The 24590-nt window shown below is 51.4% G+C and overlaps 1 protein-coding gene, 1 long non-coding RNA gene and 1 other non-coding gene across 3 annotated transcripts; 1 reads left to right on the top strand and 2 right to left on the bottom strand.

The window, feature by feature from the left end:
- Positions 1-258: 258 nt before the first annotated feature.
- Positions 259-20373, bottom strand: LOC121032248 (uncharacterized). The gene is made up of 5 exons (XR_005791161.1): positions 20277-20373; positions 19082-19255; positions 16575-16668; positions 13911-14701; positions 259-658 (listed from the first exon to the last, which is right to left on the bottom strand). It is a non-coding gene; the product is annotated as an uncharacterized LOC121032248 (long non-coding RNA).
- Positions 1722-1828, bottom strand: LOC121032561 (U6 spliceosomal RNA). The gene has a single exon (XR_005791371.1). It is a non-coding gene; the product is annotated as a U6 spliceosomal RNA (small nuclear RNA).
- A 97-nt stretch (positions 20374-20470) lies between the features above and the next one.
- On the top strand, positions 20471-23892 carry GSC (goosecoid homeobox). The gene is made up of 3 exons (XM_040478159.1): positions 20471-20921; positions 21397-21656; positions 21976-23892. The coding sequence occupies exons 1-3, from the start codon at positions 20567-20569 to the stop codon at positions 22129-22131; spliced, it is 771 nt and encodes a 256-aa protein (XP_040334093.1). The 5' UTR covers positions 20471-20566; the 3' UTR covers positions 22132-23892.
- Positions 23893-24590: the final 698 nt, after the last annotated feature.

The raw sequence follows: 24590 nt of genomic DNA, 5'->3' as shown, positions 1-24590 counted from the left end.
TACAATTCCAGGCCGCTCAGTGCACTAACACGTGTAAGGTGAACACCATTGAATAATTAAGTCCTTGGGTTGATCTGGGCACTCAGAATGGTCTGTCTTTGAGCTCGGAGTCATCACAACAGACAGGCAATCTCTTCTTTCCAGCATCTTCTTTATGCATTTATCATAAGCACAGGAGTTGCCAGCGTTGGTCCTAATCTATACTTGCTTGGGGCAGGGCTGTTCAGTATAAATAGAACCCTTGTATGGGGTGGTCACTCCCTGCCAAGTGTCCCACCTGGCACACAGCCACACCTCCTTGTTGTATAGGTAGAATGACCGAATTAGGGCCACGAGTGAATGAGTGAATGACCCTCCATAGAGCACTTCACACAGACCATTACAACGACCCAAGAGATAGATTCCCTGGTCAAATCCCATCTTACCGTCTAGGAAACATGAAGACTGAAGGTGATTAAATGATCTGCCTGACAGTCACGAATCTAATAAGCGGAAGCATTGGGATTTCAACCCGCCCCTGTCTTTGTTTCACGGTCTAATCCCTGTGCTGTTCCACGGGGTGGCCACCAGCCACAGGTGGCTCCTGAGGACTCGTCCAAATGCGGCTGGTCCAAATCTAGATGTGCGGTGACGATAAAACACATTCCAGACTTCTAAGCTGTAGTGCGAAAAAGAGAATGAAAACTATCTCATTGATGCTTTTTACATTAAAGATAGGCTGACATGAAGGCATTTTGGGTATATCAGGTTAAATAAAATATGTTATCAAAATTAATCACACCTGTTTCTTTTTACCTTTTTAATGCAGCTACTAGACAAGTGGAAATCGCACTGTGGCTCACGTTACGTTTTTGTTGGACAACGCGGGTGAAAGCGCTCAGCCGCCTTGTTCTACCAGTTCAAATGCAAACACCTTCATCTTCAACATCCTGAATAATGCGCACCCAGGACTGTTGGCCCAAGGCTCCGTTCTTTGTCCCCCTCGGTTCCTCTCTCTTCCACCCACTGGAATGATTTAGTCTCAGTGTATCCCAAACCCCAGGGCTGCTGCCTTGCTTTTAGCTGAATATCGTGGACAATATTCACCTTGGAGATGTCTCTGACCTGGGGAGTTGGTCCTGAAGTCAGAACGTGGAGCTAAAATCTCTCTAGGCAAAATTATCCACAGAAAGCCCTCCAAATTAGCATGCGGTAGTGTGTCCCTGGTTTTGTGCATGCGGATATGTATGTTCACATGTATGACAGACTCAGTGATATACAGTAGGTAACAGTACAGAGCAGAACATTGGTTTGCAAAATTTTCCCACCTATTGTTATTATTTTGATTAACCGCTTGTGAGTAAGTTGCAGATATTGGGACTTATTACTTTTTTGCTTGTTTGTTTTTGAGACAGAGAGAGAGAACGCATGCGTGCACGTGAACATGAGCAGGGGAGGGGCAGAGAGAGAGGGAGACAGAGGATCTGAAGCAGGCTCTGTGCCAACAGCAGAGAGCCCAATGCAGGGCTTGAACTCACGAACCGCGAGATCATGACCTGAGCCGAAGTCGGACACTTAACTTACTGAGCCACCCAGGTGCCCCGGGACCTTTCATTTTTGAATGTTTCAGTACATATTTCTTTTCTTTTTCATTTGACTCACTTTATTGCAATATTCACTTTATTGTGGTCATCTGAAACAAAACTCGTAATATCTCTAAGGCATGCCTGTACAGAAATTCTAAAAATCTGGAACGTTTCATGAATTTGCATGTCAGCCTTGTGCAGGGACCATGCTAACCTTCTCTGTATCGTTCCAATTTTAGTCTCTATGCTGCCGAAGTGAGCACTCAGTATATATTTTTTAAGAACTAGAGGAACCTGGGTGACTCGGTTGAGCGCCTGACTCTTGATTTCAGCTCCGGTCATGATCTCACAATTCTTGGAATAGGGCTCTACACTGAGCAAAGAGCCTGCTTGGGATTCTCTGTCTCTGTCTCTCTCTCTCTCTCTCTCTCAAAATAAATAAATATACTTAAAAAAAAAAAAAAGAAGCCTGTTCTCTTATGTAATAGTTACCATTATGAAATCCAAGAAAGTTAACATTTTTATAATATCTGATATGCATTCCATATTCAAATTTCCCCAATAACATCTTTCCGAGCAACTTTCCCTGAATCCAGGATGCAAACCAGTATTTCATGCTGCATTTACTGGTCATGTGTCCTCGGTCTCCTCAGTCTGGAACAATTCCTTAACCTTCCTTTATCTCGCGTGGTATTGGCATTTTTGAAGATTACGGGATAGCTGTTATGTAGAGCCCTCCCCTATCTGGATACGTCTGAATGATTCTTCATTATCAGAATCAAGTTGAAAATGTTTTACACGTATGCAGCATAAATGACCCTGTATCCTTCCCACTATATCCCACAAGGGCTGGTGGTGTTCGTCCGTCGTCCCATCCTGCTGAGGGTAACTGTGATCACTGACTGAGGCAGTCCTAGATTTTCTCCCTTTTATTTTAAAGAGATTCTTTAAAATGTTTATTTTGAGGGCGCCTGGGTGGCGCAGTCGGTTAAGCGTCCGACTTCAGCCAGGTCACGATCTCGCGGTCCGTGAGTTCGAGCCCCGCGTCAGGCTCTGGGCTGACGGCTCAGAGCCTGGAGCCTGTTTCCGATTCTGTGTCTCCCTCTCTCTCTGCCCCTCCCCCGTTCATGCTCTGTCTCTCTCTGTCCCAAAAGTAAATAAACGTTGAAAAAAAAAATTAAAAAAAAAAATAAATAAAATGTTTATTTTGAAAGAGAGAGAGCATGGGCAGGGGGAGGAGCAGAGAGAGAGGAGCCCAGAACCAGCCCAGAGAGCAGAGGCCTCGCACAGGGCCTGATCCCACGAACCATGAGATAATAACCTGAGACCTGAGATCACGACCTGAGATTTCATGACCTGAAATTAAGAGTTGGACGCTTAACGGACTGAGCCACCCAGGCACCCCATCTCCCTTTCAATTATTAAGAAATCTCTGGTCTCCTTTTGTAATTGATAAGTAATCCGTACCACAAGACTCTGATCGTGTGTAAGTATCACATTTCCTAACAATTTCACCCAGAGGTTTTAGCATCCATCCGTGATTTGTGCCCTGAACTGAGTTTTATTAGGATAGCTGCAAATTATTTTTAAAGCTGTAAAAGAGGGAGGGGAGTGGGGGGAACACAGGTGAGCGGTTGCATTTTCTTAACATAAAGGCCTGGAAAATGCTACTCCATTGTATGGAGAATTTTTAATCCGCAAAGCATGGTTTGGGAGGAAGGGACAAGATTAACCAAGATGTAGTCTCTGCCACCGGAGCAGCTCACGATCAGATGGGGGACACAAAGCAGACAGAGCACTGAGGACACACACACACACACACACACACACACACACAGGAAAGGAGGGACAGGAAACCGTTAAGTGAGAGCTTCAGAAGAAACCCAGCAGCCTGGAGCCGCCTGCTGGAGCCTAAGGTTTGCCCAGCACATAGGTACCGAGTAGGGAAAGCGTCCCCCCCATCCCCAGTGTCATGGATTGATGCGTCCCTCCCAAATTCATCTGTTGAAATCCTAACCCAATACCTCAGAACATGACCTGATTTTGAGATAAGGTCTTTACAGGGGAAATCAAGTTAAAATGAGGTCGTCAGGGTGGGCCTTAATCCAGTATGACCTTCGTCCTTCTAAAAGGGAAAAATCTGGACCCAGACATACACACAGAGGGAAGATGCCGCGAAGGGAGAAGGTCACCGACAATCCAAGGAACACCGAGGCTTCCAGAAGCCTGGAGGGAGGAGGCCCGGAACAGATTCCTTCTCAGCATCTGTTCTGCCAACACCTCGATCTCGGATTTCCAGCCTCCAAACTGTGGGACAATACGTTTCTGTTGTTTAGGTCATTCCATGGGTGGCACTTTGTTACAGCGACACCCACCGTCGGCAACATGACCCCACATTCATGGGCTGCAAGATGTTGAGGGAAGAGCCCGGGCTCGAGTCAACTGGGGCCATCGTGGCTGGCCGCCATGGCCTTATCCAGTCTTTGCTGACTACGGGACTCCACCACGGGAACCCCTTCCCTGACTCTCACTCTGCTGGGTATGGTGGCATTTTTACTCCCTTTCACCCTCAAGGTCAAGCTCATATGGGGCAGAACTAACACAAGCCAGTTACCCAAAATGCCCTGGTGCCGTGTCAGTGAAGGAGGAAGTTGGCTTATCTTTCTGAGATTTAACATGATCTATGGTGCACCAGGCATGACAGGCCTTGCCTGTCACTGTCATGGCCTAGACTGTGTCCCCCTGAACCCAGAACATTACAGAAGCCTTCCCGGTCTCCCCAGCCCTCTGTGGAAGTGATCACTCAATTTCTTTGCTCTATAATTGCTTCTCTCCGGGGCCCTGGTTGCCTTCCATGGGCCACTGTTCTAAGCAAAGGGAGGTGGTTAAGGAGGGGAGTGTGGAGGGTCTCACCCCGGAGCCACCCTGCCTGAGTCTCATTCCTGACTTTGCCCTGAACTAGTTGCGTGACCTTGGGCAGCTTCTCCGGCCTCCCTGAGCCTCAGACTTCCCTTGTGTAATAATAACATGGTTCTTGGCTGGTTGTGAGTATTGGCTAGGGCCTGGCATATAATCATCATTCAATAAATGTCAGCTATTTTTAAGGCTTTGATTTATTTTTGAGAGAGAGAGAGAGAGAGAGAGAGAATGCAATCGGTGGAAGGGCAGAGAGAGAGAGAGAGAGAGAGAGAGAGAGAGAGGGAGACAGAATCTGAAGCAGGCTCCAGGCTCCGAGCTGTCAGCACAGAGCCCGACACGGGGCTCGAACTCACGGACGGTGAGATCATGACCTGAGCCAAAGTCAGATGCTTAACCTGCTGAGGCACCTAGGCACCCCTCAGCTATTTTTGTTAGCGTTGGGAGCCAGGATTTTGGTGTAGGAAAAAAGATGGAGATCTGAGTTTAAAAAGGTTAAGTATAACCTGAGTTAAGATTAGAAGCATCAGAACAAACTCATGGTATATTTTATCCTTTAAAAAATGATCTGGGGGCGCCTGGGTGGCGCAGTCGGTTAAGCGTCCGACTTCAGCCAGGTCACGATCTCGCGGTCCGTGAGTTCGAGCCCCGCGTCGGGCTCTGGGCTGATGGCTCGGAGCCTGGAGCCTGTTTCCGATTCTGTGTCTCCCTCTCTCTCTGCCCCTCCCCTGTTCATGCTCTGTCTCTCTCTGTCCCAAAAATAAATAAAAACGTTGAAAAAAATAAAAAATAAAAAAATAAATAAAAAATGATCTGGATTTTTTTCTTCACTCTGTTAACTCTAGATCTACTGAAAAGACCCGGAACAATATCTAAAACAGTATAAATGAGCATCCCCAGCATCAGACTATGGTCTCTAAATACTGTTTCTCACTCAAAGAAACCAGGAATGGTTGATTCCAGGTCTCGGGCAGGAAATGAATGCGATCATTCTGGAACATTCTGTCAAACAAGAAAGCAGGGCAGCCATGAAAGACGACTGAGCTGTGTCACCTTAGGACCCAGAAGCAAATTTGGGAAGGTTCCCATTCGCCAGAGACAGGAAAATGTGAGCACCAATAGGAAAATGAATTTCAGTATACTGAAACACATAAAATTAAATTAAATCCAGGGGCGCCTGGGGGACTCAGTCGGTTAAGCCTCTGACTTCAGCTCAGGTCATGATCTCGTGGTTCGTGGGTTCGAGCCCCGCGTCAGGCTCCGCGCTGACAGCTCAGAGCCTGGAGCCTGCTTCAGATCCTGTGTCCCATGATGTCCCCAGCCCCAAGGCCAGCAGTTAGCAACCTTACCGGGAATGTGGGACCTGCTACTTGGCAGAGGGCTGCCCACATTCCAAGGCACTAGCAACTTTGCCCTGGTTTCTAGAACATTCTTTCATTGCCGGAGGCAGCCCGGCTGGGCCTGCTTCCCAGCTCTGTGCAGCTGGCCTGGCTGTCGGTCTGTCCGCGTCATCAGCCCTCCAGGCGCAGGTGGGCACCCCAGCCCTGCCACAGCCCTCTTGGGAGAGGAAGAGAGCTAAAGCGATCTGGCCACACCCCACACCTGCCATCAGCTCCAATTCTTCCAAGCACTCCACACTGTCCCCAGTGCTGCAGAGGAGGAAGGGTAGGGCAGGGATCCCCAGACACAGCGGCCCCTGGGGCAGTCGGCAAAGTACTAACCACTCCCCTGGTGTCGGCAGAATGGGAAGCAGAATGGTCGAGAAGAAGGCAGCCAGGCAGCTATCCACCAGGTGCCTGGTTCAAATCCTGGTCTCACCCGCCCACCATATCTCTTAATTAACCCTACCTTAACACCTGCTAAGCACCATGCCAATGTCACGTGCACATCTGTACAGACATACCCACTTAGCACCTTCATTCTTACGTGATGAGATTTTTTCATTAAAAGTCTTTTAAGGTTTATTTATTTTTGAGAGAGAGCGAGAGAGAGCGTGAGCATGGGAGGGGCAGAGAGAGAGAGAGAGGGACAGAGGACCCCCCACGCGGGGCTCAAACTCACGAACCGTGGGATCACGACCTGAGCCAAAGTCTGATGCTTAACCGACTGAGCCACCCAGGCACCCCTATGTGATGAGATCCTCAGGCTCATGTAGCCATAGAGTAATTTCTATTATATATCATTTTCTCACGTGCCCACGAAGGAAAGCGCAAGCAACGTTAAGTTGTTTTCCTCTGACAAGAGTCCAACTTCTGTGAATTAGGTCCCTGTGTTTCCATAGAGCATCACCGTCTGGGCCACCATGCCTGTGAAAGCTATTCCTAACCAGCTCCTTTATTCCTCACAACCACCTAGGTGGACAGGATGACAAGTAGCCGCGTTTTAAATTTTTTTTTTTTCAACGTTTATTTATTTTTTGGGACAGAGAGAGACAGAGCATGAATGGGGGAGGGGCAGAGAGAGAGGGAGACACAGAATCGGAAACAGGCTCCAGGCTCTGAGCCATCAGCCCAGAGCCCGACGCGGGGCTCGAACTCACGGACCGCAGATCGTGACCTGGCTGAAGTTGGACGCTTAACCGACTGCGCCACCCAGGCGCCCCTGTAGCCGCGTTTTATAGATGCAAACACTGAGATCAGGGAGTTTCAACCCCCCCCCCCCCCCCGGAAGGAAGCTAACCCAGAAAGCCCTTGCTGAAAATTTCCTTTCTCTGCATCACCTCTTTGCCTCGCCAGGTGCTGAGGCGCGAAGAATACCGGCTTTGGGGGGAGATTTGGGTTGGTCTAAGACTTCTGCTCCTTTCTTACAATCTGTATGATCGATCGCTTCATCTTCCAGGATCCCATTTCCTCACGCGCAAATGAGGATAATAACTCCAGTGCAAAAGCCTTTAAAGTAAATTAAAGATAAGGAAATACTATCAAGATTGTCTTTATCTCAGCCCTTGAAGAGGACCGAGGTTAATTTTCGGAGTCACTTTGAGTAGCCATACAACGCCTTGAGCCTTAAAGGTGTTCGGGGTCTTGGAAAATGCTAAATCCAAACATCCAGAAAGCCTCCCCAGGCTACCATTTGGTGAGCAGGCTCTGTGCGGGCACAGGTGTCTTGCCTTCTTTCCTGTCCAGGCCAGAATGCTCCCATTGGCTGGACCCCTTCTAGGCACCTAGTACTTATCATCCATCCAACAACCCGAGAGCGGTCCTCACAATCTCACACGGATGATCCTTGAGGCTCTGAAACCCCTGGAACCCGCCCTGGCACCCTAGTGACCTGGCCATGGGTTGGTGAAACCAGGATTTGGGCTCAGGTCTGAGTACAGTGGATGGTCCAAAATCTCATGACATCAAAGTTACATGCCCTGATTGTCAGCACAAGATCAAGCAGGCTCATCAGAAAAAGCCTGAGCAGGATCTGTGGCTATACAGACATCAAAATCAAACTCGGCACCTACATTTGAGTTACGAGTTTACGCGACTCCGTGTAACTCAGACATTTGTGTTCCGTCTGCTGCAACACACTGAGCTGTGACAATAATGTCCCGTCCTGTTCACTGCACCAAGAGCTAAGATCACCTGCTTTATTCCTCCTTAGCCAGGGCTTTTTACTGCTGGAAATCTCTTTGAGCGTAAGGGACTTACCATGAGGTCAGGGACTTTTGCAAATTCGTCTTCTCTGCCCCAGCATGTAGCCCAGTGCCCAGCACGCAGAAATTCCTTACAAACTATTTTCAGCTCAGTTTCACAAACATCCACTGAGCGAGCACCTACCTCGCACCAGGCACTGTTAGGTGCCAAGGGACAAAGATGATTATAATTTTAAAGGCTCACTGGTCTCTCCAGAATTAAGGGGAACTTAAGGCAAAGTTGGGATCCTTGTCGCAGAATGAGAAGAAGTGACTTACGCATCTGATCGGTAAGTTTGGGGACTAGAATCCAATCTTAAGACTTTAAACCTATAATGTGTCCACGTAGGAGTCCCGTCCTCTTCACACCCCCAGCCATTGTCCAGGAACCCAGGGGATGAGTCATTAGCGAGGGGGACTCCTTTGCAAGGATGTTGTTTGCCTGTGATGAGGTGTTAGTTGAGGAAATGGGGATGGGGGTGGGGTGTAGTCGCTTATCTCATTATTTGTTTGACCTTGGTCCCCTTTCCCTGGAACACTGCCCATGCAGAGGGGGAAAGGAGTTTCAGATTTTGGATACTGGGTTTCGATGCACGTTGAATTTTAACGTCACAAGTAAAACACGAATGCTGTGTCTTTGTTCAAAAGTAAAACATTAGCAGTAAGGCTCAAGTCCTCTTTAAGTATCTACTCCAATCCTAGCCCTTCCTACAAGAGGTGACTGGTCCTGTTAATTCACTGGTGGACCTTCTAGATCTTTCTCTTTTGTGCGTTTATATATTTCTCAAACACCATACAGCACTTACTGTGTTCCATGCATTGTTCTAACTGCCTTCCAAACGTTAACCCCTATGAACCCATAGTCAATGTTGCTGTTGTGTATGTGCACCCACACACACACACACACACACACACAGTCATAATATTTCAGATAACTTAACTTTGCCATTCAACAAGACATCTTAGAGATCTTTCCATATTAGTACATACGAGATGGCCTTCTTCTCCTCAATGGCCGTGTGGTTATTTATTATGGGTGTGTGCTGCTTTATCTAATGAGTACCCTACCGGTAAACATTTAGGTTGTTCTAAATGAATTTCATTATCCCTCGTGAATATCCTTCTGCAGACCTTGTGTATAGCATGAGTGGAGGGGCTTGCTCGGGTGGATTTACTCAGGGGGTCTTAAATCTTAACCTTCAGTAGGTTAGCCTATGAATAATATAGGCCACGCCCAAAGAGGTTTGGGGCAGGGTGGCAGGGAGGAGGAGGGGAGGGGAAGAGCCTGGGGTCACAAGTGAACTCTGACAGAAAAACTGCCCCTTCCGCACTGGCTTCCTTGGGAGGCAAAGATACCTCGGGAGGTGTGTGCACAGCTTTTCCGGAGGACCCCACCCTCCCAGCGAAGGACCCCACCCTCCCAGCGAGCGGTCCCTCAGCTTCTCAGACTCCTCACAGCTGGAAGCCCCCTTGATTTTTCCCACAGTGGGGTTGGAGTCAAGCTGGTTGTTTGAAGAAGCAGGCGCTGGGCTGCACCAGGAAGGGTCTGGTGGAAGGAGCCCCAGGCTACCAGGAGGCCCAGCGAGGAATGATGGCACCCCGACCTCCCCGCTCTGAGACCTGGGGCGAAGTCCTTAGACTCCTCTGACCCCTCGTGGCTCCCCGTTGCTTTAATCTGAGAATCGAGGGAGGTAGTGAATGGCAATTCTTTCTAAAAAAAAATTTTTTTTTAATGTTTATATTTATTTTTGAGACACACAGAGACAGAGCATGAGCAGGGGAGGGGCAGAGAGAGACACACAGAATCCGAAGCAGGCTCCAGGCTCTGAGCTGTCAGCACAGAGCCCGACGCGGGGCTCGAACCCACGAACTACGAGATCATGACCTGAGCCGCAGCCGGACGCTCAACCGACGGAGCCACCCAGGCGCCCCCGGAGAATTGCAATTCGAAAGCGACACACCATTTTCCTTGGGAATTTCCCCGGGAAAGGATTTGAGGCTTTTCGTTGTGCAGGGAACCAAGCCCAGGCCTCTGTCTACACCACTGCAGATATTTAGGCTCTCCTGTCCCTTGATCTATTTGTGTGCAAGAGCTGGGGCCCTAATGGTAAACGCCCCTTGAGGTGGCAAGGACTTTCCGCCCTACAAATGACAAATGACTGCAGCCGCTCCACGGGCACACACGCTGGCTCGCTCACCCTGAGAACAGGATCATTCGTACCCACCCCCATCTTACAGACTCGAAGACTGAGACTCCGAGAGGTCACAGGGCTCTCTCCGGCTCACACAGCTCGTGGGCATCAGAGCTGGAAGGCAGCCTGACGACGAAGATGGGACTTTCAGCCACCACAGGGGTTGGGGCAGGGAGGGGGGAAGGGACTCTGGAGTCGGGAGCTCTGGAATGGAATCAGACAGGGACCGTTGAGCGTGTTGCCAGTGTTCAACATTTGCTCTTTTGCAGGAGAGTCTCTCCTTGACTCGCTTTGTCACCGTGGAGGGGCAGGGAGTAGTGACTGCAGACTGAAAACAGGACCCCCAAAGGTGGCGAGGGCCCACCCCCAATTCCTGTCCCCGCTTAGGGTCTCAAAAGCAGTTTTTTCAACTACCCGAGACCCATCTACCCATCCCGGAGGGCCAGCTTTGTCCGGACAGCTCTGCTCCCACATCGCCACGTGGCCCTGAACTGGATCCTGATCCCTTTGGCTGCACCGCTGGGAAGTGGGGACGCATCTCCCCTGAACACGGTCAGAACGCAAGCTAACGGCGACCAGCGGCCGACGTCTGAGCTAAGAGGGGATTTGCAGCTGGTTTCCTGATCGCTCCCCCATTTCGGAGATGGGAAGAGGAAGGCTCCAGGGGAGACACAACCCAGGAAGTCCTGGAGAGTCTTCCTGCTTTCTTCATTTAGGACCCACCCCGATGACAGTGGGACGCCCCACCCAGATGTGTCAGACCTCAGGTTCAAAGGTGACCGTCGGCCTACCTTGGCACACAGGTGTGGCTGGAAAGCCCAAGGCTACCTGCACACCAGCGCACTCCTGTGCACACGCCAGCCGCATGATGACCCCAGGCGGTGTCTGGGAGAACTAACTGCCTGGGGTTAACAGATGGACAGCCCTTCTCCCTCACCCTCTCTTTTATCTACTTCAGGAGAGCACCCACTGTGGCTAATTAACACTCCCCTGCTAACGATCTTTCGCCTGGAATTTGGGGAGGAAGTAGAAGCGAGGAGGGGGGGAGGGGAAGGGTGAAAATGTATTCTCTCCTTAAACAAGTGATTTAGCACACTCACGGGGCCAAGTGCCGGTTCCGCCCATATGGTCCCAGCTCAGATATTTCCAACCCTAAGAGGACTCGTTCTGCAGCACAGGAAGGCCCGATGGTCACCTCCGGGGTCTTCAGGGTGGCAGAGGCCACGTCCGCACAACCAGACAGGGAAGCCAGTGTGGCCGCGCGGAGCCAACAGGGGAAGGCCACGTAGGAGGGGGCGAAGAGAGCCAGCGAAGGCACCAAGACTGAGCGGCACAGGGCAGGGGCCTTCGGCGTGTGGCCAGAGTCCTGACAAACTAGGGTGGGGACAGAGGGGAGGAAAGGTAACTTGGGGCCAGGGAACAAAAGGTGTTGTTCAGCCAGCTGATGAGCGGGGCATTTCCTTGTTTTATAGAGCCCGACGCAGGGTTCAAACTCGTGAACCAGGAGATCATGACCTGAGCTGAAGCCGGACGCCTAGCCTACTGAGCCCCCCCCCCCCCCCGGGCTTCCCTTTTCGCTCCATTTTCTTTTTTTTTTTGTTTTTCAACGTTTATTCATTTTTGGGACAGAGAGAGACAGAGCATGAACGGGGGAGGGGCAGAGAGAGAGGGAGACACAGAATCGGAAACAGGCTCCAGGCTCTGAGCCATCAGCCCAGAGCCCGACGCGGGGCTCGAACTCACGGACCGCGAGATCGTGACCTGGCTGAAGTCGGACGCTTAACCGACTGCGCCACCCAGGCGCCCCTCGCTCCATTTTCTAGAACAAACAAACTAGTCGTTTGCCCTAATTAGACCTAGTCATGGCCGGCCCTCAATACCAGTTTCTCCGGCCTTATGCCTCAAGATGGAGATGTTTGCTCCCATTTAGAACATGCGCCCATAAAAAGGCAATTTGTTCCTAGGTCGGGAGACTAGGTCAGCCCTGACAGATATCCAAGGAGCAAGATTTCACAGTGACTCCAGCTTTTGGAGCGAGAAATATTCAATAAAGAATTTCCCTGAAATATGGAGGGGTGTGCATTCGCCACACATATTCAATATCTACCTTTTCCTCAGAATTCCCCTGCCGCGCAGAGAGCTTTGAAAGCAGCCCTCTCTGCCGCTGCGCTTTTACTGAAGGACTGGAATGGTGAACAAGTCATTTCAAAACTTATTTCAAGTTAAGCATTCACTTGATCACCTAGTTTAGCTTGGAAACCCACTTTCCGAGGGGTTGGGGGGGGGGGGAAGAAAAAAAAAGAAAGAAAAAAAAAGAACGGCCGCGGCTGAAATCAGAATGTGGATAGCATTATCAAAAACTTATGTTCCCATCTCAGAGTCAACCGGAGACACTTTAAGATTCAAATAATTCCAGAATCCTGGAGTTTCAGAGAAAGCATTGTCATTAGCCGGGCATGAAAGTGTTTGTTGACGTCAGCATTCTACTTGCAAATATCGCGTGGACCTACCGGGCAGAGCTGAAAATGACTATATCTACAAACCTTATGAGAGCGGAATGAAATGTTCTTCGGGGACCTGTTAAAAAAACCTGCGAGGTATCATGTAGACAAGAGGGGTTCTTTTCAGTTCAACTGTCCTGTGTTTGGCTCATATACTCAATTCCCCAAGCTATCATTACTATGAACAGACTACTTTTTCCCATAATACATAAATTACAAACAACCCAATGACAGGGGAGACGGACTCTTGTGATTTTAAATCCAAGACCTTCTGGTCTGCAGAAAGAATTTTACTGCTAAGTGAAACCAAATCCACCTCGGGACCCAGCATCATTCAGTTTTTGTCCCTGGGTGCAGGCAGATACCCCCAAACAAGAAAATAAACACAACCTCCAGAAAGGAGGTGACCAAGGAGCTGGTATTGGGATTGATTGGCCCAGAAGTGATCAAGTGTGCAAAATGGAGGCGGGGAGGGGCTGAGGGAGGGTGTGTGTGTGTGTGTGTGTGTGTGTGTGTGTGTGTGTGTGGAGGGCAGTGTATTCCAAAACTCTCGATCTCCTGGCTAAGAAAAGAGAATAAAAGCCCCCAACACAAATCAAACAAACTGAAAGTTGAGGTTGTTTCTGGGAATTCTCCTTTTTCCTTTCGGGGACAGAGAACTGATCTGAATTATCCAGGCACCCTGGGAAGGGCTCAGCCTGTTCCTCCCACCAGCAAAGCCAGGTTCCAGTTGAGTGACAGCATCAGACCCTCTGGCTGGTGGGATTGAGCAGGTGACAGGACCCGTGACCTCTGGACCTCTGAAAGCGGCTTCCCTCCCGCCTGCCACTTCCCATGACTTCGTCCGACTCCTTAGGCTTTTCGGAAGCCTTGATTTCGGCACACAACCGATGGGCAAGGGAGTCTAGCTGCTTCTTTCAAAGGCAGACAGGAATGAATGGGCCCAAGTAAGTGACCTTTTAGGAGTTGAGAAAACTATTCAAAACCGTCACTGACAGTGATGCTGGGGCAAGTAGGAGCCTCCCTTGGTGACTGCTTTGAAGGACAAGACACATCTGGGAACATGTTTGTTAGTTTCCTCGTTCTGATGTTGAAAAAGAGCTAGTAACGTTACCTGCTACCCATCTCGCATCCAGATCTGAAGCTGACGTATTGTCCAATGACCATTTCATCAAATCCTCTCTAAAAAGATGAATACACGTTACACATATCTCTGCTGATTACCAACCTTTCTGGACACGGAACACGGCCACCCAGGCATGGCTGTCTTTCCCCATAATTTTCAGTTTTATTTTCTGATAGTCTTTCCTTCAAAAACAAAACAAAACAAAAAACCCCAACCCACAACTTCCCAAATTATCTCTTGAGTATTAAGTCTTCCTTTTTTACCCCCAATACGTGTCTCGCCTAGCTAACTTTGATCACAGACACATTTTCGGGGTAAGTTCCTAAAAGTTAAGCAGCTGAAAGCTACGGAAATATTTTATTAGCAAATCAATTGTTTTTCCAAGAACTTTACAACTACGGCTAACAGGAAAAATCTACCCTTATTCATTTCAAAACGGGCAGAAGGGTAAGATAGGAATGTAGAATGCTGAGGAAAAACAAAACAAAACAAAAGTCTGGTGCCTTCTTTAGGTTATGAAATATGTCCTTTCCTTTCCGGTTTGCTGACCACAGTAAGATGTGTTGGAATGCGTAAGAAATGTAAATAAAACACCTCCTCCTGTCTTTCCCGGCCAGTCTTCTTTCTTAATCACATTTTGTCTCCGGGACAGTCTCTCTATAAAGAAGATCTCACTCTGCTTGGTGGCTCAACTGTGCACCAACTGGTCTCTGTTGCTTCCTGTCTCCCCTCACTGCTTCCAGAACTTCACAGAGGGGCAAAGTCTCTCGGGGACAAAGCTGACGTATAGGATAAATAGGGTAGGACCAGGAGAACACAGGGCTTGAACGGGAGGTGGCCGCCACGGCAAGTGTGTGGCCCTGTCTAGCACCCGGGGTAACTGGTAAGCTACAGCTGGCTCTGTAACCAGCCTTCCAATCCACATTCCAAGCTTGTTTACGGAGACGATGGATATATGAGCAACAAATGGGTTTATGCGGATGTATACGTGTTTCAGAAACACTGGCAGCCCAGAGGGGTCTCAGAACTGCGCCCCATGCAGACTTTGCCTTTTCCAGCCACAGCCTCCCCCTGAGAAAGACCCCCCCCCCACCATGCGTGACTCAGACGTGCCATTTTGTGTCCAGCCATCCCGTGCCCAGGATTCTCCTCCCAGACTGATTTTTGCAACTTAATGGGTTCTGTGACACAGAGCCATCTCGCCGCTAACATCCTGAAGTGATACCTAGATTTTTAACACCTATTTGCGTGTTGGACTGATTGACTGGGCTCTAAGATAAGCATTTAATGACAAGGCAGTCAGTCCCAGTCCTGCTTAAGTGTCCTCTCAGATGGGCTGGCTTAAAGAAAGATGACAGAAAATGTTCTTTAATAACTATGGTTTATCCATTTCTTTCAGATGGTAAGTGGCACATTCTCCCTTCATTTGCAGCTTTTAATCCCAAATGGACATCGCTTTTGAAATATCCTCTTTCTTTCTTTTTCTTTCTTTCCTTTTTTTTTTTCTCTCTCCCTGAGGCTGCCACTGGAAAGTTGAAATGTAGCAAGAATGTAATGGTAGATGCCAGCTTTCTGAATTACAGGGTGACTGCCTGAGCTGATCCTAAAAAGCGAGTGTCTTTTTTATACCGCATAAAAGGCTGAAATGTTTACATATCAAAAGGCTATAGGCCAATTTCTGTCAAAATTACACATGAAGTTAAGCAGTACAAGCAATTTATTTAAACACTAGTCATTGTAGAAAAATTCAAAACCATATGCTCTTTGAGCAGCTTTTCACAAATGCATTTGACCCATGACTTGGCTAGACATACAAGCTTCATAATTTACTCTAAATTTCAAATCCCCTTGACGTTTCAATAAAAGATCTTCATTAATGAGGTTTACATGAATGAAAACTTTAGAAGCCGATATCGGTGAGCGAGGGGCTTCGGGAACTGTCTGTGCACTCGCTCTCATTTTCAACTGACTGACTTTGCTAATCATTTCAAGAGAAAGTTCCACTGAGAACAAATTATCGGCATTTGCATTCTGCGAGCTGCCAAAGCAATGCTGCAGTCCCTTTGAAACAAACTTTGGTAAATAGCTCCGCTGAAAGAGGATTTCTCCAACCCTGAAAACCCAAGGCTATTTTTTTTTTTCGGATGCTTTGGGAAGACGTCAGTTTTCGCCACCCTTTTCTCCCCCACCCCCACCCCCCTCCACACACCCCGAGTTATGTTGAATTTTCCTAACACCTTGATTATTTCGTCCCACGAGGCTCAGTGCGCCTGTTTGGAATGTTGCAAAACTTGAGGCAAAACTCAGCCTCGTAAGGGTCCCTATATCCCGGTTGAATGGGCGCGCTGCCCTTAGCAGGGACCGCGTCTACACCTGGAGCTGTACTCCACCCACCCAACCTCACCCGGAAAACCCCCTGGGGCTACCGGAGGTGTCCTCGGAGCAGCAGGGCCATGGACCGGGGTTTGAGCACTATTTTTGAGGCACTGGATTTTTTTTTTTTTTTAAACCCACCTACAAACAATACAGCCGATTTGCGCTGTGGAGACCGTCTGGGGTCTCAACACCGCGCACCCGCTGCAGCCGGGTCTGTGCATTGTTCCTAATTCCTCTGACCCAGCTAATTCGCCCTCCTCCGAGGCGGCTCCCTACCTTTGTAAAGGACACGCCGGCTTTTTGCCCATGCCACGAAAAATCTTCTTGAGGGCATCCGATTATGAGCTGTGCTCTGTGACCAGGAGAGAGGCTGAAAGAATTAAGAAAAGAAAGTTCCTGAAACCGTAAGAAGTTGGGACCACATATGCATTTTTTTTTTTTTTACAGCCATGGGTGCACGTGTGTGAGTGTGTGGAAGGGCAGTGGGCGACAGTTTTCTCCCTAATGAAAATATCTTGGGGGCGGGAAGAGATACCCAGACGCACACTCCAAATCTGGGCACTCGGTTTTAAATCAGAGAAGCAATTTAGTCTAGGCTCTATGAATCAATTTAGCGATGACTGCGGAGCAAAAGCGCCTTTAGAGATGCCGACCCGCACATATACCTTACGCGTTCGGAATCCGCTGATCTATTCTTTAATATATTAAAAATGAGGGTTATTACCGGGGCGACGGACTCCTCAACAAACACATTTTCATAGACTTCTGGCATGGTGATTGCTTCGCGTGAAATCGTGTTTGGGTGATAATAAGTAAAATCAGCGGCGTGTTTATTGCACGTCCCACCTAAGCGCTTGCTGGCCGCCTCTGGCCGCTCCCGGTCCTCCCATGCTGAGCGGTGCGTGCGGGCGGACAAACAATCGCTTAGCAACACGAGGCAGGCAATTTGCGTGCGTTGCATTTGTTATTCGAATTGCGAATTGCGCCCGGCGAGGCTAGGCGATGATTGTTTGTTTGGCGCCTTGCGGACACTTGTGGGTTTGGGCCCCGCAGAGGACGCTCAGCGCGGACATCGCACCGCTGACTGCCTTCCCGGGCTCCAGCCTCCCCGCGGACACGGTGCCGCCTGCAGATCGAGGGGCAACGGAGGTGGGGAGACCCCGCCTCGCAGGGGGTGAGCTCCCTGGGAGACTGAAAGACTGGAGTAGAGCTCCGTCTGGGTCCCTGTGACCTTTTCCCGGAAAGTCCCTTCTGCAAGAGCACAGAGCTTTCTCACTCCCTTTTCCTGATCTTGGACCCAGCTGATAGAGACCCTGACCCGCGTGGGGGTGGGGACAGGCTGCATCTTGGCCTCAATGAAAAGTACTAGAAAAATGCCCCCCAAGCTACCCCAGGCGACAGTCACCTAGCCTCGAGAATTCTCACAGTTTTAAGGGACCCAATGATTGTTGGCGTCGGTTCCATCCACTAAAAAATACCACGACCTAGAGAGGTATTTGCAAGGTGATTGATTTGCAAGGTGGCAACGTTGGGTCTAGAACTCTGACGCACAGACTCGAGATACAGTGCTCTTCCTTCCAGGGGTCGGAGGGTACCATGAGAGGATTGCAGAAAAGCAAGAGGCGAAGTCTAGGGGATTGCTGAATCTCATCATTAAAGAGAACAATGTACCAAGTGGAAGGAGGCAGTATGCTTGGGGGCGGGGGGGGGGGGGCAGGCTGCCTTATTTAAAAACTAGAAAGCACTCTTAAATTTGTGGCTGAAGTCTCCGCGCCTTGCGGTTCCGAACACCTCTGCAGAAACAGACGAGGACTCCGTCCCGAAACGCTTCTGCCTCCGCCCAGCTCAGCAAAGGTCTTAAAAAATCCACGCACGCACGCACGCACTGCCCAGGGCGCCCAACGCCGAACACAAACGCAGCCAGAGTCGCCGAAGGAGTTGGCGGCCCCTAGTTGTCTTTCATCAATCGCCCTGCAGAATTCAACCCCAGGAAACGTTGGCGGAGAATATGTGCCCGGAAACTGGTGATTTTTAAGTCTCCCAGAGCAAATGCCTCCATCCCTGGTTAGTAGCAAAGGGAAAGGGCTGCACTTCTTACCCTAGACGTGACCTCTCTGAAGAAGAGGGTCACACTCCATCCCCTGGGAGCAGTTTTTATTGTTAAAAAAAAAAAATCGATTGCCTCCCCAAACCGAGACCCATCTCGGTCTCGCCCTAGTCTCCCCCTACAACTACTTCTTAATCTGCTCAGCATTAGAAGCAAGGCTCCTGGGCCACGAGCGGGTGGGCCCGAGGGTGCAGAGTCCACGAAGGGAGGCCTAGGAGAAGCGCCGCCGCCTAGCTTCTCGCCGCCACGCCTGCGCGCGGCGGGGGTTGTGCGCCCCGGGCCGGACCAAACCCCCGCGCCTTCGCTCCTCTGACCCGGGAACACGAATTGACAAGTGCCCTTTCCCCTTTGCCCTACCGCCCGGGAGGAGGCAGCCCACAGACGTGGCCTGACCGAAGCAACATCAGACAAGCCGGCAGGGACCCTTGTTAATTAGCCAGAGAGCTACAGGGAGAAAATGGGCGTGAGTTAAAAGCGGCCCTCCTTCGGGAAACCCGAGTTGCCCCCCAACCCGGCCCTCGGCTGTCTCGTTTGGGCTCGGCACTACCCCTTTTCCTGAAGCGGCTGGGGGTGCCTGCGCGAAGGGCCGAGAAAGGTCAGTTCTGCGAGACTGGGGCTTACGCCGGGCCCGCAGGACCTCCGGGGCGACTTTCGTTCCGCGCGTATCGTCGCCTACCTTCTCGAAAGGCGCTCTGCCGCCTGCGCACGGTGGTGGGCTTGGATGCGCCTCCGGCAGCTCCGGCGGACCGGCCGTGCCGCGCGGAGGATCCCGCAAATCACCGCGGCCGCCTGCCGCGAGCAGAGTCCGGCTTGGGCCAGGCCGCCGGGGCTCCGGGAGTCCAGCCTGGGCCTGTTGGGCGAAGGACAGCTAGGTGGCCTGTCCCAGTCGGGGAACCGGCGAGGCGCACCGGGGGGAAATTCGACTCAGTTGTTGGGGAATGGGGTGAGGAATCCCAAAAGCCCCGTTTTGGGATTGAAAACAAAAACAGTATGGGGGAGAAGACACCCCATTTCCAAAAGCGATTTTTACCAAAGAAAAGAAAAAAAGCAAACAAACATAAACCTACCGGCCCCCACACAGGGAGCAGCGGGAAGCATCGCTTCTAGAATGCTGCTCTTGGTGGCGAATTTTAAATAGCGGCTGAATTTGGTGTCCGCTGTGTAAGGGCCTACGGGTTCTTATGGTAGATTTCAGAGCCAAAGTGACTGCAAAAAATACATATATGCATGTATTTTAAGAACCACAACGCACCTCTTTCGTCGTTTTTGCCTTTAGAAATGTTGGCCTTTGCAAAAACAAAAAAGTTGGGGTGGGGTTAACCAGTTCCACTCGGGAGAAAACCTCAAGATAAAAAAAAAAACTGAGGTGAAATTAGGCGGTGAGTGCTTGGGGGCTCGGAGGAAAAGCGGAATTTTTAGTCTTGCTTGAAAGAGGACGCAGCCCCTCGCATTTTCTAAAACAAAACAAATTCCGGCGTGGGGAGAAAACGTAGCCTCAAAGTAAAACTGGCCACAATGAATTTGAGTTTCTCGCAGAGGAAATCGCACCCAATAATAGGACCCAATCTGAGAAAAAAAAAAGGGTGGGGGCGGAGAGGTCGGGCTCAAGGAGTTGTTAACTGCGCCGCACAATGGAATTAATGAGATTAACCGGAGTAATTAGGCCGCCCGCCCAGCTCGGCCAGCCCGCGGCGGGGCCGCTGAATGGGAAAGATTAGGTTAATTTCATTAATTTGCAATCCACAATCCCTTTTCTGGCCCCCGCAACCCCCTCCCCTTGGCACCTCTCCCCCCTCCCCCTACCCTAACCCCCCCCCCCCCAAAGGAACCGAAAGGGCCAAATCTGGTTCTGTTTGTCATCTGCATATTACCAGGAACTAAATCCAGGATGACGTCGACTCAGTATAAAACCAACAAGAGGTTCAGCTGGTCTAAACTCCGTCCTACCCGCGGGTTGGGTTCAGCGAACGCTGCCGAGAGGGGAGGGCGGGAGGAGGGAGAGCGGACGCAGGGGGCGGGGAGGGGCGCGGGGCTGCGCGCTCGCCCGCGCTCTCTTTCGGTTTGGTCGGCCGCTGGAGGAGAGTGGACCCCCCCCCCCCACTTTGAGGCTTTTTCCCCGGCGCCTCCCTGCCGCCCCCCGGTCCCGGCGCGGGGCTCGGGGATGCCCGCCAGCATGTTCAGCATCGACAACATCCTGGCCGCCCGGCCGCGCTGCAAAGACTCGGTGCTGCCGGTGGCGCCCAGCGCCGCGGCTCCCGTAGTCTTCCCGGCCCTGCACGGGGACTCGCTCTACGGCGCCGGCGGCGGCGCCTCCTCGGACTATGGCGCCTTCTATCCGCGCCCGGTGGCCCCCGGCGGCGCAGGCCTCCCGGCCGCGGTCGGCGGCTCCCGCCTCGGCTACAACAACTACTTCTACGGGCAGCTGCACGTGCAGGCGGCGCCCGTGGGCCCGGCCTGCTGCGGGGCCGTGCCGCCGCTGGGTGCCCAGCAGTGCTCCTGCGTCCCGACGCCCCCAGGTAGGGTAGCGCTCTCGCCGGCCTCCTCCGCCTGCCTCGGTCCTCAGTCCCTAGAGCGTGGGTGGGCGGCGGCGCTTGCTATTTTCACTTCGCGCAAACTTTTCTCCTTGCAAAAATAAACTTTCCCCACCCTCCCCCTCCACTTTTTTTTTTTTTTTTTTTTTTTTTTGGCCGATCGGGCACGGGGGATTGTACACTTGCTGCAAACTTTAGGCGAGAGTTAGCGGAAACTGTAACTTAGTGCCTGCATGGGGAGACTAGGCTTTTGGGATTCCCTAGCTGGCTTTGGGAGTGTGCGCGTGGACGCTCTAGCACGCTTTCCCCATTTCCCTGCATCTTCGGTTTCCGCGCACCCCCGCTTCCCAGCACCCCCTTGCAGAGGATTTTCCAGTCGGAGTGGGTCGCGGACAGGCGGGCTGGCGTGTGCGCCCCGTGGCAAGGAAGGCGGCTGACCGTGCGTCTTACTCTGTCGCAGGCTACGAGGGCCCCGGCTCGGTGCTAGTGTCCCCAGTGCCGCACCAGATGCTGCCCTACATGAACGTGGGCACCCTGTCGCGCACCGAGCTGCAACTCCTCAACCAGCTGCACTGCCGGCGGAAGCGGCGGCACCGCACCATCTTCACGGACGAGCAGCTCGAAGCGCTGGAGAACCTCTTCCAGGAGACCAAGTACCCAGACGTGGGTACCCGCGAGCAGCTGGCCCGGAAGGTGCACCTCCGCGAGGAGAAAGTGGAGGTGGGCGCGCCTGCTGGCCCTCCAAGGCGAGATCGGGCCCCCGCCGGGTTTGCTCGGTTCTGCTCGGGTCTCCCTGAACTTGCGAAACATCCCGTGGAGGCCCGGAGGCTGCTGGAGGGCGCTTTAGGCCCAGGAAGTTGAATGGAAATGCGGAAGCGGGAGCGAGTCTCCTGTCCTTTTGTTGGCGTGCGCGCGGGGTCCCCGGGTTCCGAGCCCACGCCGGCGTCACGCGCGGCCACGGAGGGCCCCGGGGGTGCCCCGGCCGTGGGGGAGCGCGCCTTTGATCTTAACTGTCGTTTTGTCCTCCGTTGCGCAACAGGTCTGGTTTAAAAATCGCCGTGCCAAATGGAGGCGGCAGAAGCGGTCCTCGTCGGAGGAGTCGGAAAACGCCGAGAAGTGGAACAAGACGTCGTCAAAGGCGTCGCCCGAGAAGAGGGAAGAGGAAGGTAAAAGCGATTTGGACTCGGACAGCTGACGGCCGCGGGCCGGCTGTGGCTCTTGACTAACTCGAAGGACTTGCACAGACAGACGATGCTACTTTCTTGCACACGCGCTGCCTTGCGGGAGGGGGCCGAGAAAGAGGAACGAGGCTGTAAATAGTGTACAGAGCCCGGAGGGTTGGCGCCTGGGGTCGGGGGTAAGCAGGGGCTCGAGCCCCGAAGTCCAAGGCCGCCAGCGCCTCGCTCCCCACCGTAGTATTTATAGTTAAGTTAACGGTGACGATACAATAAAGTGATGGCGATGTAGTCGGGCCACATTCTGTATTTCATACCCACCGCCCCCCACCCCCATCTGAGGCCCAGAAAAGAAATCTACGTAGTTTGTAGCTTCAAATGAAAAAATTGGGCAGCTCTGACCTGTCCGGGGAAAAAAAAAAAAGAAAAGAAAAGAAACCCTGGATATGAAGCAGTCGCAGGACGGGTGTCTTGGTTTAAAATCCGTTTCGTCTCTAGGAAGGGGTGGAGAGGGACTTTGCCGGGCTGCTGGGGGTGGTAGCATTGCCCATGAGAGGGGACAGCATGGGGTTCCTGCTCCCCCTCGCCCACGGGGAGAACCAGGACTCTTCCTCCTTGCCGCCTAGGGAAGCCAGAGCGAGAAAGCAGGATCCGCCCTGGAGCTGGGGGATCCGGGAGCCTCTCCAGAGCCGGCTCATGGGTCCCTGTTCCCACGAAATCCCCAGGCCTGAGGGTGGAATTAGGTGGTGGGCGTGCCTCCTTCCCAACACTTTTCTCACTTTTCTGGATCTTTCATGGCCACTCCGCCGCTCTGAGCCGGCACGTCTCCCGCCTGGCGGCTCTCAGCTGCGGGTCCGCAGAGCCTAGTGGGGACCCCGGCCCCACGGTGCTTTAGCCCAGGCATTTGGGGTGGCCACAGGTACCTGCCCTGAGTTCTGGGGGCCACCCGGGTATAAGAGTGCCACGCCGGGGCAGTGGCGGTGCTGACGCCTTTGGTCTTCTCCTGCCGCCGCCGCCCAAGGTCTCCTATCTGCAGTAGCTGGGGTCGCCCCGGCTGGTGCGCTGGTCAGCAGCCTGTGAGGGATGGAGAGGCCCGGAAGCTTCCCCGTGTGGTGCCGGCTGAGCACTTGGGCCAGGGATGAAGACCAGAGCGTGCATGCTGTATGGTTCCCCAGCCCACCGGGCCGGGGTTAGGGTGGGTGGAGGCCAAGGGCCCGCAGAATTGGTTTTGAATGTTTCTACTTTACTGATTTTACAACAAATCCATTTTATAGATAAGGAAGCTAAGGCTCAGAGAGCTTCCCGGCTTGGCTGATGGGGGTGCTGCCCAGGGAGCAATGACCTTGTTCTTCCTTTTCGGCTGCCTGCCTCCGGTATTTAGTGCGAGGTCCCTCCAGGGGAAGGCTGTGCATCCTGGCTGTGGACTGGGCCCCCGCAGAATAGCCTCTCCCGAGAGGCGGTATTTTTCCTACAGCTTTTTTATGTTTAAAAGGTAAAAGTAATTCCTGGAACAGGTGAAAAGACACTTCGGAAATAGGAAGTGTCTCCCCCCTTATCACCTTTTGAATAAGGAGTATCTCTAGATGGAAGTAGGAGACAGCCAGGTTTGCCTCAAGGGTCAAGATTGCCTTGGTGCATGTGTGCTCTTGAGCAAATTATGGAACCCCTTGCTGTTATGGGCTGTAAAATGGGTACAACGAGAATGTCTGCTCCCCAGGGCTAGTGTGGACATTAAAGGCATGGCCTCCTGTGTAATAATAGCTTGCCTGGGGGAAATCGTTCAACATGGCTACTTATTTTTTTTTTTTTAATACGTACTATTATGGTTTATATTGTATCGGACCCCGCGCTTCAGGATTTTTTTTTTTTTTTTTTTTTACATTTTCTCATTTTACTTTTCAAGAATTCTGTGATGGGGGGTTTTCACCAGTTTACAGACGAGGAAGTTAAGGATCAGGAAAGTGACATACTTTTAACAACATTTGGTTTTAGAAAGTAATCGTCTTTGCCCAAGTGAGTCTTAATACTATAGTTGGACATGTTTCCACTAACGCTGGTTCTGGTGAGAGATAGTCAGAGCCATCAATTTCAGATGAATCTTGCAATGGCTGTTCTAGATCTTCCTTAGACCTCAGGCTTCCATGGCCTGGCCTGCCCTGCACCCCTCCTCCTTCACTGCTGTCCCTAGGTCTTGTCCTCTGTCCCATAGGAGAGGGGTGAGCCTGCAGAGGGATCCAGGAAGAGCTCTGACTTCTACCCTTCCTTCAACGCTCCATTAGTCTAGAACATTCTAGACTAGTAGGACAGAAGTGGGTGGCATCATTCCAGCCTGAGCCATAAGACATCCTGGAACTCTATCAACCTCTATGTCTCTTTGTCCGTGACTCGCCCTGCCCTTGGACTCCCTATAAACAGGGTTCTTCCTTTTTTCTTTTCTTTTCTTTTCTTTTCTTTTCTTTTCTTTTCTTTTCTTTTCTTT

The sequence above is a fragment of the Herpailurus yagouaroundi genome, unplaced genomic scaffold, assembly GCF_014898765.1.
Source record: "Herpailurus yagouaroundi ecotype Mexico unplaced genomic scaffold, PumYag 141, whole genome shotgun sequence".
NCBI lineage: Eukaryota > Metazoa > Chordata > Mammalia > Carnivora > Felidae > Herpailurus > Herpailurus yagouaroundi.
This window is presented reverse-complemented; position numbering and strand designations above follow the sequence as displayed.

Excerpts from the sequence above, each read along its gene's own strand:
- GSC (XM_040478159.1), top strand. The coding sequence starts at position 20,567 with ATGCCCGCCAGCATGTTCAGCATCGACAACATCCTGGCCGCCCGGCCG. Across the intron at positions 20,922-21,396 it reads CTGCGTCCCGACGCCCCCAG|GCTACGAGGGCCCCGGCTCG; the intron begins GTAGGGTAGCGC and ends ACTCTGTCGCAG. Across the intron at positions 21,657-21,975 it reads TCCGCGAGGAGAAAGTGGAG|GTCTGGTTTAAAAATCGCCG; the intron begins GTGGGCGCGCCT and ends GTTGCGCAACAG.